General features: G+C 39.1%; 1 protein-coding gene across 1 annotated transcript in view; it reads left to right on the plus strand.

Annotated features, from left to right (window-relative positions):
- The window catches only part of FREM3 (FRAS1 related extracellular matrix 3), a 98,380-nt gene extending 85,750 nt beyond the window's left edge, over window positions 1–12,630 (plus strand). The window contains exons 19-24 of the mRNA XM_042469683.1: window positions 171–298; window positions 2,336–2,470; window positions 4,601–4,727; window positions 8,517–8,704; window positions 8,800–8,946; window positions 9,765–12,630. Coding sequence (XP_042325617.1) covers window positions 171–298; window positions 2,336–2,470; window positions 4,601–4,727; window positions 8,517–8,704; window positions 8,800–8,946; window positions 9,765–10,295 — 1,256 coding nt within the window. The 3' untranslated portion in view covers window positions 10,296–12,630. The remainder of the gene's footprint in view (window positions 1–170; window positions 299–2,335; window positions 2,471–4,600; window positions 4,728–8,516; window positions 8,705–8,799; window positions 8,947–9,764) is intronic.
- The last annotated feature ends 1,026 nt before the right edge of the window (window positions 12,631–13,656 follow it).

Consider the following 13,656-nt stretch of genomic DNA (forward strand, 5'->3'; position numbering starts at 1 on the left):
AGAGTCCCCTAAACAATCTTTTCTGAAGGTCCAAGTTCTGATGGGGGAGAAGGAACTGGGAAATTTATCCTCTCTTCCAACAGTGGGAAAGAAGTGAAGATCTGATGTTTCACAGTGTGTTGGAAAAATCTGTTCATGTCATCATAAAAATGTGTTCCTTGCTTTTGCAGGAACATCTCTGTCATCCATGGTAATGTCTGCTGATCACCCTGGCCTTACATTCACTCTCAGCCTTTCACAAAGTGAGCAGACCTTCCACCAGCCTATGCAGCAATGGAAATTTGTCTCAGATTTTGCTGTGAGTGCCAACATTGCAGTATTTTATAGAACTTTCCAGTTTCAGTGGCATTTGATACTTGTGTTGCTATTCTTACAACTCTGGTTGATCAGAGAGGCACCAAGTATATGCCTATTTGTTCTGCAAAAACTACCCTTGTACTAAGCTGGGTTATCAGGGATTTCAACATGAAGCCAATATAGTATCCACTAAAATGCTCTGACTACAGATTTTATCACAGGGGGAAAATAGGAGTTTAAACAGCAATTTCCCCATGAAAATCGTGCAGCTGTGATTAACATTTTCACATGATGCCATGCTTAAAGTGTTATTATCCCAAGAATAAACAGGCAATAAACAGCAACAAATCATTCATGGGGATGATGGCTGATGATGATGATGATGATGATGATGATGATTATTATTATTATTATTTATATCCTGCTCTTCTCCCAGGACTGGGACTCAGGGAGGCTTACAACATAAAAAAAACACCATACAGTTAAAAACATACAAAAATAGTATATTAAAATAGGATTAAATTAATTAAAACAAATTCACTGCTAAAATATCAAATACTTTAAAAGATAAAAATGTTTAAAATACATTAAAACAGTATAGTACCCCGGCCATTCTTTAAAAGCATTCTGTTTTGAATGCTTGTCTGAAGAGGAAGACCATCAAAGAAGGGGCCATCCTGGCCTCCCTGGGCAGGGAGTTCCAGAAGCTAGGGGCAGCCATGGAAAAGACTTGTGTCTCCACCAACTGTGCTTGTGATGATGGTGGCATGGAAAGAAGGATCTCCCCTGCAGATCTCAGAGCCCAGGCATATAGGGAGATACAGCCTGTCAGATAGCCTGGATCTGAACCATATAGGACTTTATAGGTTATCACCAGCACTTTGAATTGTGCCTGAAAACAAACTGGCAGCCAGTGGAGCTGTTTCAACAGGGTACTGTCTATAACCTCCCCTTGTTAGCAGCCTGGCTGCAGCTCTTTGGACCAGTTGAAGTTTCTGAACACTCTTCAAAGGCAACTCCGTGTAGAGTGCATTACAGTAGTCCAGACTTGATGTAACCAAGGCATGTCCCACTGAGGCCAGATCTGGAGTCTTGGCGCATAAGTTTTAAATATGCAAAAGCACTCCTGGTCACTGCAGAGACCTGGGCCTCCAGGTTCAAAGATGAGTCCAGGAGTACCCCCAAACTGCAAACCTGCGTCTTCAGGGGGAGTGTGACCCCATCTAACACAGGCTGGATCCCTATTTCCTGATCTGCCTTCCATCTGATCAGGGGCACCTCTGTCTTATCTGGATTAAGTTTCAATTTAATTGTGATGTATGTGAAAATATTCATCGCGATTGCACAATTTTCATAAGTAAATTGCTGTGTACACCCCTGATTTTCCTACGTGATAGTCCTACGAAGACAATTAGGCCCAAATTGCTTTTTGATGGGTAAAACTATCACACATGATGACTTCAGTGTAACAGTCAATCAGTTAAAGTTGTGTAGATGATTAACTGATATATGTTTTATTATTAAAACGTCCATTTAGAGATCTGTACATTTGGCAACGATCATGGAAATCATAAGAAAAGTGAAAGCTGGTGAAAGAAACAAAATCTTCCCTGGATTAATTTTGGGAGAAGCTTTCAACAATTCCAGAAAGTGCTGCACATTTACTTATGAAGGAATTACTTGACATAGTTGTTTTATTTCATATGTGCATATTGTTAGTTTTGAATAAAAGGTTAGCTGGAACATTTTGAACTGCTCTTCTGTAATGAGGTGCAGGAAGCTATCTTTATTCTTTCTGTGTTATTTCTGCCTCTGAAACCAAAACGTGAAAGTAGTATAGCCCAGGAACTCATCTACTTTATTAAATGAGGTATTCCTGTACAGACATGTCTAACAAGGTAGCTGGAAAGCACTACCATGCCACACACTACACTGATAACTGTTATCTTCTTTTTGTTCTCATTTTATTTGTCTAAACTGAATCACATTTAAGCCCCAAACTGTTCACATCCTGATTTTATGCTTTTTTCTCCTCTAGGTACGTGACTATTCTGGTACTTACACTGTGAAACTTATCCCCTGTATTGCCGCACCCAGCCAGGAATATACCCAGCCTGTCATCTGTAGCCCACGGGAGCCAATCACCTTTGATCTAGATATCAGGTTCCAGCAGGTAAAACATCTCAGTATGTTCATACACTCAATGAACAAAGTATTTTGACTGCATTTATTTGGCACATTACATACACTCCCTTGGTAATTAAAGTGCTCTTAGCAGCTTACATGTACTAGCACTCGTTTTACATGTTGCCTTTCCTCACTGAATTAAAAGATTTGGTGATTAATATCTATAAATACCACAACTATGAAAAATATTTTTACATCTAGTCATTCTAAAAATATTGATTGTCTTATAAAGTTGCTTCAAGACAGAGTTCTAGGACTGAACTTCAGAAGTTTACTCGTGACATGAGTCTGCATGTGTTATTTTCTTTCCTCACATTTATCACATTTAGGCAGAATTTTCTGTGTTTCTCATCATGTTGTATTGTCCTGCAGTTCCTTACTGACAAGGGTAGGGAACATTTTGGTAAGCATGCCTGGATTACTTTATACAGAACGGGAGTGGAAAACCTAACACAGGTCAGTCATTTGTGTCAAGCTCATTTCCACTGCAAGAGGAGTGGAACTCCTCTAGGCTTATTCTCTAGCTCCTTGCTCATTCCATTTCAAGCTCATTTCTACTTCTTGAGGTGGAAGAAATGGTCATTTAAGAAAGCGGTATGCATTAGTGCAGGGGTGGGCAAAGTGCAGGCCATGAGCCACATGTGGTCCCCCAGGGCCATTTTGTCACCCAAGGGATAAAAAAAGCATTCCAAAATGACTGGAGATATTTTTGCCACATTTTTGCCACTCTCTTTTTTGCCAATAAAAAAGGGCATCCCCTGGGCCTTAAATGGCTGTGAGAGGGGGCAAAACGTGATGATAATGTCCCCTAATTAAAAAAAAATAAATCCCAAGGGGTGTAGCCCTCCAAAGTCTACTGGGAGGCCAGTGTGGCTCCCTAGCCTCTAACAGTTGTCAACCCCATATTAGTGCAAGCAGTCACATTTTATTAATTGATTCTTGATGTCCATCCTACTGTACATCCAGTATGTCATTTTAAGTAGCCAAAAGAAGCATGGAAATGAAAACAATTCCTTTGTGGCTTGTAGCTATGAAGCATAAAACTATGCACCTACATAGAAGTCTCATAAACTGGCCTTGGTATAGCAGTTGTACTGACTCTAATGTAGGAAAAGAGAAGGGGCACATTCTGCCTTAAGTACAACACCGCCCTTCCCTGCCCACCCCAATTAAGTCCCTATAAGTTCATTAATATAAGTTCATTAAAGGGATCAGATAAGCAAGTAGTGGAGAACAAAACTATCAGTAGTGGTTACTGCTGAAGGTGGCTGGATGTCACCATCAATATCAGGAGTGTGTGTGTGTGTGTGTGTGTGTGTGTGTGTGTGTGTGTGTATATCAGTGTTGGACTACTACACTGAGTTTGTGCATGTGGCCTTCTTGAATGCTAAACTAGATAGGTTTTACATCTGATCCAGAAAGTCTCTTATGAAAAGATTATCCTTATGAAAAGATCTTGGCTTGATAGAATCTTTAAAAGCAGCTGCTAGTTAGAACAGACAATAAGGTCAGTGAGTCTTAAACTTTTGGGGGTCACATGCCCCTTTGAGAATGTGATTAATGCTGTGGATCCCTTTCCCATAAAAACAGACTTTACAAACAAACAAATTCTCCCCCCATATAGGAGAAACTGGCAACTGGTTCAAAAATCCCTTGACGTCCATCCAGGTCAGGAATTCTTAGGCTAAATGGATCAGCCATCTGTTTCTGACAGTATCATAAAGGAGAGGAGTAGAAATCAACCACCTGTAGTCTCTCAATATGCACAAGACTTTCTAATTCTGTCAGTTAATTATTTTATTCTGCTTTCAGAGATTTTGCTGTAATTTGAAAAGTAGTTTGGATGTTGATCTCAGAATCAAGGACTCTCTGTATGATCTGTTGATTCAGATAGTTAAAGAAATAGTTTTTCAAGCCTGTATATTACATGCAGACACATTCCACTCTGCACTGTTTGATTTGACATGATTTGTAAGAATCATGAGTGCTACATAGGTGATATTTATAAAGATACAGATGGATTTTGCTAACATCACCCCTCCTCCTCCACATACACACACACAAAAGGAATCAACCTATAATGATTCCCACCACAACTCTTTTTTTATTTTATCAGGTCAGTGACCCAGTAGCAGCAGAATTTAATCTCAACACCCAAATGTTCCTCTTGTCGAAAAAGGACCTCTGGCTGTCTGATGGCTCCATGGGATTTGGAGAAGGAACTGATGTTGCATTCACAGAAGGTAAAACTAGCTTTATTCTTTACATACTATAGACAATGGCATGACACAGCCTTTAACAAAAGCTCAGTGATGATCAAGTGGCAATTAACTGATTAAAGAAGATTAAAAGCTAGGCATGAGCCAAATTTCCAGCCCTACAATTAACACTTTTGAGTATTGAATATTACCTAAAAGAAGTTTCAAAGTAAAAACACAACCCCTCACTCCTGCTCTTGAATTCTCAGCAGAAATTGGCTGATTGCAACACAGATCTTAAGTACCACTTTTTTTAGTTCTTTGGTACCAGTATAGAGGAATTTCATCCAGTACCACTTTGCTCTTTTGATGGGGCATCTCTTCCAGAAAGAGGAATCAGGTTCTAAAATATTTCAGAAACTTGTCTGGCTATTGTTCCCATGATAAGTGTGCTTGTGTTGAAGATTGCAGAAACCTCCCTTCTTACATTCATTCAGTCCACAGGATCATCTTGCATACGTCTAATGAGGCAAACAGACTTATATCCTATACAAGCATACATTTATATAAAAGGAAAATAGGGTAAGGAGTGGAGTAGAATAAACTACAGAAACAATAGACCCTATGATACAGGAGTAGGCAGATGCTCTCCAGATGTGTTTGAATTGCAATTCCCATTACATATTGTTGTTGTTGTTAACTGTGGTCATGTAAACTGCATTGGTGACCCTCTGCTCATTCATAGTGTGACCTCAAAGACACACTGTCATCAACAGCTTTTCTCAGCTCTTGCAGACTCAGGGCCGTGCCTTTCTTGATAGAATGTATCCACCTGTAATGCAATCTTCCTTGAAAAAAAATTTAATCCAAAAAGCAAATCTTGATTTTACTATTTTATATAAGGAGCACCATTTTACTACACCACTGCATATAGTGGGAATCAGGCACTGATGGATTTTGGCATCCGTGCGGGGGGGGGGGGGGGGGTGGTCCTGTAACCAAACCACAGCAGATACCAAGGACCCATTATATTGTAAATATGTTGTTACTACGTGTCTTCAAGCCAACAATGACTTCTTATGGTCCTATCTTAGGCTTTCTTTGGCAAGATTTATTCAGAGGAAGTTTGCCATTGCCTTTCTCTTAGGCTAAGAGAAAGTGATTGCAGGGTCTCAAGCAGTATTGGGAAGAAAATGGTTTCAGGAAAAAAATACTTTGAGTGGCTAGGCTTCAGGGATTGCAGAGGAGGGTTTGTTTATTTGTTTGTTTGTTTGTTTGTTTAGGTATTTATTTATTGTACTTTGGTACTAATGGTTGAGTTTAAACATGTATTGAATAAAGTGGCCATGACAAATTTCTTTTAGCAGGCACATTCACAGTATTCATAACAGGTCTCCTACTCAGACAGTTGCATAGAAAACAAAGCCATCTGTTGGCTCAGCACTTGCTGTTGCCAGTATCAACCGATAAACTCCTTTGGCTTGTGTTGTTGGATATGGGCTGCCCCCTAGTGAGGAAGAAGGGATTTGTATGCAACAATTCTTAACCATGGGCTTGTGTCCTTTGAAGTTGCCAAGAGACTAGAATTTCTGTTGATAAACAGGCAGTGACAGCAGGTATTTCCTGGGCCTGGTGGGGCTGAAGGTGGGGCCATACTAGGTACAGCCAAAATGTCACCAGAGCAGTCTTTTAAATCCCTATCTGTCAGCATCCCATACCACATAATGGACCTTCTGTCTATTTTGTGCATTTGCAGCATTACAATCCCACTGGAACTAAACAAATCACAGGTTTGCTTACATGTCACTGCAATCAAGGAACAGGCTTAAGAGAAGAACCAAGCCATGTGTTGTAATAAGCCTTCTTTTTGCATTTCCAACCATCTTTCTCAAGCAGAGGGATTCCCCAAAGGCAGCAGGAAAGAATGCAGTGATCAGATGGGACTATTGAACCCCTTATATCTTCATTGTACAATATATTTGATTGTGTAGTATTCCACAAAGCAATCAAAGTTATTTCATTCCAGGCTTGAAAAGTTCCTCCTTGTTTCCCCTCTTCTCTGCTTACTATTTTGCCTCTGAAACACTGAAACCTGGCATTTTTCATACCTACTGGGGACATTTCCAATTATAGCACTATAATTCCATGTTAACTGCCACGGCTGCATCCTATGGGAGTCCTGGAGTTTGCAGCTTGGTGAGACACTGGTGCTGTCTGGCAGAGAATTTTAAATGTTCCTCCCTATACTGCAGATTCCAGGATTCCATACGATGTTGCCTTACTTGAGCAGCAACAGTAGCCTAATCCCCAAAAGGTGGAATGATAAAATGTTTTTTCACTGCTGTCATGAACCTGATACAGTTTCCTTTGTTACTTAAACAAACACACAGTCCAAATTAAGGTCGTGGAATGCATATGTCACCCCAAAACTAAAGCTATACAAAATGTTTTCATACATGTGTGTGGGAGAGACAGTGTGTCAAAGACACCTAGTTACTTTCAAAGTGAAAATTTGGGACACTGCAGGGGTGTGTGATTATTTAATCAGCAGAGGTTGCAGTTTGAAAAGGCACTGGAGCTCCCTGGCAGTGAATTTTATATTCCTTGCAAAACCACAAACACCAGGATTCCGTAGGACAAAGCCACAGCAGCTAAAGTGGGGTCAAAGTGCTATAACTGTGTAGTGAGAAAGAGATTTAAGACTAAGATAGCAACCCTATATACACTTATGTGGGAGAAAGTTCCACTGTGGTCACTGTACACATATATCATTTTAATTCTGGAAAGCCAAATCTCCCACTAAAAGTCATTTTAAAAAAAGCATTTAAGAAGATCAGGAAGAAAATGAGATTTTAAAAAATAAATTATGTTCAGGATTCTTCCTATAAAAAGCCAGAAGATCTTTCCCTGACACCCCCCCCCCCCACTATCACTTGCTATTAATCCTAGAAGACTAAAGATTCCCAATAGATAGCACTTTAATAGATAGCACTTTTGACAGTGAGCTGCCTTGAGTCCCTCTGGAGAGAAAGACAGCATATAAATGAAATAAATACATAAATAAATGTGGCACTCTCTGACCAAAATTCTCCATGGTTCAGTGTTTTGCACTGTTTCCACATGCAAAGCTCTCCTACAGCTCCCCTACTACCATTCCCAGGATACACCATTGGACTGTGATATTATTCACCCTTCCCCCAGCCATTCCATTGCGGCTGGAAAATAGAGGGGATTGAAGAAGCATTTGACCAAGGACATCTACCAAGATCTGCTGAGGTTCTTCAGCGGTCTCAGCAGATGATGTCGTGGGGTGGAGAGAAGACCAGCAAAGTCACAATTGAGCAGTCATGGTTCCTCATGCTGCTATTATAAGCCTATTGTATATAGTTACTGAAGGGGGCCAGGGTTACCACCAGAACGCTTCTACAAGATTGTAGAAGGTGCTGAATGGTGTACTGCGCAGGCACAGGATAACCATTTGTGAGACAGAGAGACCACGAAGAAGAAGAAAGCTTTCTATTGCAGTTCCTTGCATCCAGACTGCTTTTCACCAAGACAATTAGGTAATGGGCCCATTTAGGTGTCTGGCAAAATCATTCTTGTTTGGAGTTTTAAGAACATTTAAGCAATTTCATTATTTTTACTGTTTTCTCCATACAGATTTTCTGCAATTTCTTTTTTAAAACACGCGTTGTTTATGTTTTTCTATTTTAATTATTATGCTGTATATTGTTCTCATTACATTTCCTTTAGCCATTGTGAGAATGTGATTGTATTGGAAGGTGTGAGCTATAAATGGTATAAATAAATAAAAACTTTTTGTTTCATTTTTAGGCTCTGAAATCTATGGTCGAGTCATGGTGGATCCTGTCCAGAATTTAGGAGACTCTTTCATTTGTAACATTGAGAAGGTGTTTTTGTGCACTGGGGCTGATGGATATGTCCCAAAGTACAATCCAGATAACAAAGAATATGGTTGCCTAGCTGACTCTCCTTCCTTATTGTACAGATTCAAGATTTTGGTATGATACATTAGTCCTGTTCAGTTCAGGTTTAATGCACTAAGCCAAATTTGAAATCCTGAACTTCATAATGTACCAATGTTTGTGTATTCTAGGATAAAGCTCAACCTGATACTCAGGCGAAAGTATTTGGAAGTATGCCCTTTAAAGCCAAACTAGCAGTTGATCATGTAGATGGTTATCCTTTAGTAAAGCAACCTGGTTCTGATGGATTCAGCCTGTTGTCAACACCACTATTCCAGGTAAAAAATGAGTTATACTGTTCTTGGACTGGTATGTTTGTTTGTCCTCCCTGGCTGGCAAGGCACTTTAAAAAAAAACTTTCCATGGTATTTTGAGAGGTTGGTAGCATAACTCTGAAATAAGACTAAGGTTTTTTATTTTATTTTAAGAAATCACAAGCTAAATTTAAGAAGCTACCATATTCTCAGAGAATGCTTCAGCATTCAGTATTATTTGTGTAATATTATACATTGCTTCTTTTGTGTGTGTGTGTTTTCTTCCTAGTCTTACATTTTAGGGGGAAAGGATAGAGGGTACAGTTCAATCTTCCTGGTTTTTTTGCCAATCCCCAATGATTTTATTATGACTGAAGTATAAAGTATTTGTATTTTTATCATTATTATAATTTGTCTTTTAAAAACTGTTTTAAATCAATGTTGCTAGTGTGATTGTTAGTTGTAGTACTGTCCATTGTTTTAGTTGTATTATGTTTTAACTCAAATTGTGAGCTGTCTTGTTTCCCATACTGGGAAAATGGCATATTTAATTAACAAATACTGTTAAAAACTTCAGTTCTATTGATTTCAGGGTAGAAGTGGGCAATGGGTTGTGATTGTTACCTTCAGAAATAACCAGGAAACAGGTTATAGAGTTTCCCCTTCTTTCGTGGACCTCACTGATCTTGAACAACTCACTGTGTTAGCAACTAAATCTAGTTTTCTAGTGAATATGTCCACCGTCATTTTATTTTTGTATACTTTGACATCTTCAATCATATACGGAAACATGTAGAAATTTCTTTTGCACAATGTTTTCATGTATGTTTATATCTTAACAGGTAGCAGCAGGTCGAGAGTGGTACATTCACACTATCTATATGGTTCGATCACATGAGAATGCCCACAGAGGCCTTGGAAAGAGAAGTGTTGAGCACCACAATATTTTATCTTCAGCTAATAGAATTTCTGGCGATGTGCATGTTGGACGCACTCGGAGAGCCATCTCAGATACTCCTGCTCTTGCACAAGATATCGGTGTAGACAAGAACAGAGGCACAAACATCCAACATATAGCACTTGACCGATCTAACAAAATTGTTATCAAGCAGAAAGATAAGTCCCAAGAAGGTAAGGCTTATGAAAAGCCAATCTTGGAAATCACAGGAAGTGAGGTGGAAGACAGGATTGTACCCATTATCGGAGGTGCAGCTGGTCTGCTGCTTCTGTGCTGCACTGTTATGATTATTGTCTTTCTTCTGAAGCGACGGGGACGTTCTGCTGATGGGAAAGCAGATTCATGCATCAACTATTCTAACAGCAACGAAACTGTAACCACACAACACAGCAACAGTGACAGCTCTGAAGTCTAATTGTATTGCAAAGGTGAGGGTTACCTTTTGAAGATACTCCATTTCATCACAGAAACTACTATTGTGGGGGCTGAATTTGCACAGACTTGAAACTGGCAGCTGAAGTTTCGATGCTAGGTTGTGTGTGATTCCAGCATATGAAAAGTATAGCAAATAAGATGAAGTATATAGGAGTATGAGTGGCTTATTTATGACTCTCCCTTCTCCCCTAGGAGCACAGAAAAAGCTCCTGGAGTAAATGTTCATTAAATCAAGGGGTTTTCTCCCTGAAATGGTGCTCAAAAAACATCATCAGCTAGCAGCTATAAATGTGCCTTATCTACCATCATTAAAGCCTGGTGCTCTTCAAAAGAATATTGATTTTTTTTCTTTTGTCTTGTATAGTGTCTAGAATTATATGCTTTTTGTATATGAAAAAGTGGGGGTGTAAGGAATTGAGAAGGGTCAGATTATAACCAGATAGAGTAGACATATTTGTAATGAGATCTCAAAATAGAATTGTATTGTCTGTGTGGATGAGAGAAATACTGCACTGGAAAAATGCTAAGCTTATTTAAAGAGTATTTCTTGAGTGTTTTAACTACAGGTATTAGGAATGTATCTTAATAGACAACTCAAAGGCTCCTGTACTGTCTATTGTGCCTTTCATAAGTCTAATAATTGTTACATATCCCTTGCTTTTGTCTATGTTCAGTTAGTAAAGTTTGCTTCTTTTGCTTTCTTTTATTTCAGACACATATGTTAGGGGAGATTGGCAAATACTGTAAGATATTGTGAATAACATAAAGACACTGATTTCCTGTAATTTGTTTTCTGACACTGAGTATTTTGGGTCATATAAACATTTCTTATACAGCTAAACAGCCATAGTAGATTCTAAGCTCAGTGAACTTGGAATCATTACTACCAAATACTTGGAAGAGAAACACTTTTATAAAGGGGCCCTTATCAGTAGCATGAGGAAGCTAAACTTCACAGGCATCTTTCTATACAGTGCTGTTTGTGTGAAATGGTAGCATGCAGTTCAAAGTGTTTCTATTTATGCCAGGTAACCCATTTCCTTGAAAGCATTTATCTTCATCTTTTTCAAGCAGTGCTTTATACTAGTTTGCATCTTTAATTCAAGCCATATAAAATTTACATTAAGATTTCTTCATATTCATTTAGATGTTTTTGTGAACTTTCTGAGCTATGGCTATTTTTTCCCAGCCATAGACAGGGTTTTGGAAGTACAATCAAAAGGAAATCAACTCATTTGAGATGTGGTGTTGGAGATACCATAGACAGCCAGAAAGACAAACAGATGGGTCCTTGAGCAAATCATACCAGTAATACCCATGGAGGCCAATATGATTAAATTGAGGCTCTTGTACTTTGGCCACATCATGAGAAGGCAGGACTCATTGTAAAAGACAGTAATGCTGGGAAAGGTTGAAAGTAGGAGAGAGACCGCACACCGGATGGTTAGATTCAATTAGGGAGGACAGAGGCATGAATCTGCAGGAAATGAGCAGAGCAGTGAAGGACAGGGAGACTTGGAGATGTCTCATTCACAGGGTTGCCATGAGTCGAAGGCTGCTAACAACAAATTTGATTGCCTGAGTGGATCTTCCACATTGTTCCAGTTGTGATTTCTTTAAAACAGGGGTAGAAGGTTAGGGAAGTTGCATTAATCCTGTAGGAGACACTGGAAAGCCACACCTGTTCCTACCCCCAACCCCAAATGCCTTTAAGGTTTATGTGATCATTTTCATCTTGTATGGGGTTTTTTAAAAGGGCCTCTTCTGGGCCTAACCTGGCCCAGAAGACCTGCAGAATATGATAAAAATGCACCCCTTGTCTGTCTCTTCATGGACATTTTGAAGCTATGAAATTTTTTTGTAAATTCTTTTTGATTCCAAGACCCAAGAGGCACTCAAACATGATAGAAATGCCTTACACACAGCCTAGAGTGCATTTGGGGGGCATTCTGGAAATGGCCTTGGGGCCACATGCAACCCATGGGCCACACTCTGCCCACCCCTGCTTTAAATAACATCTGCGTGCCTTCACTTGTTCAACTTTCCATTATGGCCCATGTCAGGGATCACTTTGTCTACCTCCAATAGTCATGTCGCAGGATACTAGTTTACATTATTTCCTTTAAATTACACATGCCCCTCCACATTTGCAGCTTTGACTTTTGCAAATTTGATTATCCATGGGTTTTATTAATATATTCTCTCTAGGGATATCTAGGTCTTCAAGCACAACTCTGTAGTAAACTTTAACCAAAGGTCGCACCAAAAGAACACTCCACTAAGCATTTGTAGCTTACCCAGTGCAATTCTGTAGTCAATGTCTAGCAGATATTGACCACAAAGTGGCACTAAAAGATCTAGAGATTCCTAGAGAGGTATTCTCTCAGGTTAAAACAGTTTTTGTTATTTGCAGTTTTTCCATATTCACAGGGGCCCTGTGCCTCTAACCCCAGCGAATGTGGAGGGATGAGTGTAGTTGCATATTGATATATAGTCCCTCTCTCTTTTGAAATACTAGAGGATGAAGCAAATCCCTTACTAGAAACAGAAGCCCCTTACTAAAAACAGAAATGACATTTATAAGTGACATGGCTTGCTTTGTAAAGAAAAACCCCTTACTAAAAACAGAAACAGCACTCAGAAGTGACATGCTTTGCCTTGTAAAAGAAAAAGAGGCACTCTTTTCTGCCTTGTTTAAAGTTAAAGCTATGTTGGATTACTACCAACCAGAGTATAACCCCTGAATCATCTGTTGAATAATGTATCAGTCAACTGAATCTAGCTGACAATAGGATTTAGTTTTAAAAAACAACTTACAATTGCATCAGCTGATTTTTTTAAATGAGCTCTTTGCATAAAACTGCAGTCCTATACTTATTTACCTGTAAGCCCTGTTAAGCATAACATAAGTTTCAACTAACTGCTACTCCTGCCTGGAGTTTCATGATGTACAAGGCAAAGCTAGTTAATCCAAAAAGCTATACCAGTCCACTGTACATTGCAGTTGCTGGAAGGTGTCTTGCTTCCTTCTTTATCAGCCCAAGAGGACTAAAATACAAGCCATTCCTTCTTTACTCTCCCTAATGTGTGAACAGCTGTTGACTGCAATTTATACACTGAAGGGAAACTGTAAATTATACGTTAAACTGTTGTATATTTCTGCAATTTACATATCTTTTCTTGCAAGTACCAGCAAAGCAAGTTCAGCCAATCATTAAAGCACTGAAATGCTCTATCGTTGAACTGTATTATACTATGGCGACCATGTTCTGTAATTGTAACCTTTTACTTTTTATTGTAAAATTGCCAAATTGTTTTTAGACAGTTATTTTATAAAAGTG

This window comes from Sceloporus undulatus, chromosome 5, assembly GCF_019175285.1.
Source record: "Sceloporus undulatus isolate JIND9_A2432 ecotype Alabama chromosome 5, SceUnd_v1.1, whole genome shotgun sequence".
In the NCBI taxonomy this organism is placed as follows: domain Eukaryota; kingdom Metazoa; phylum Chordata; class Lepidosauria; order Squamata; family Phrynosomatidae; genus Sceloporus; species Sceloporus undulatus.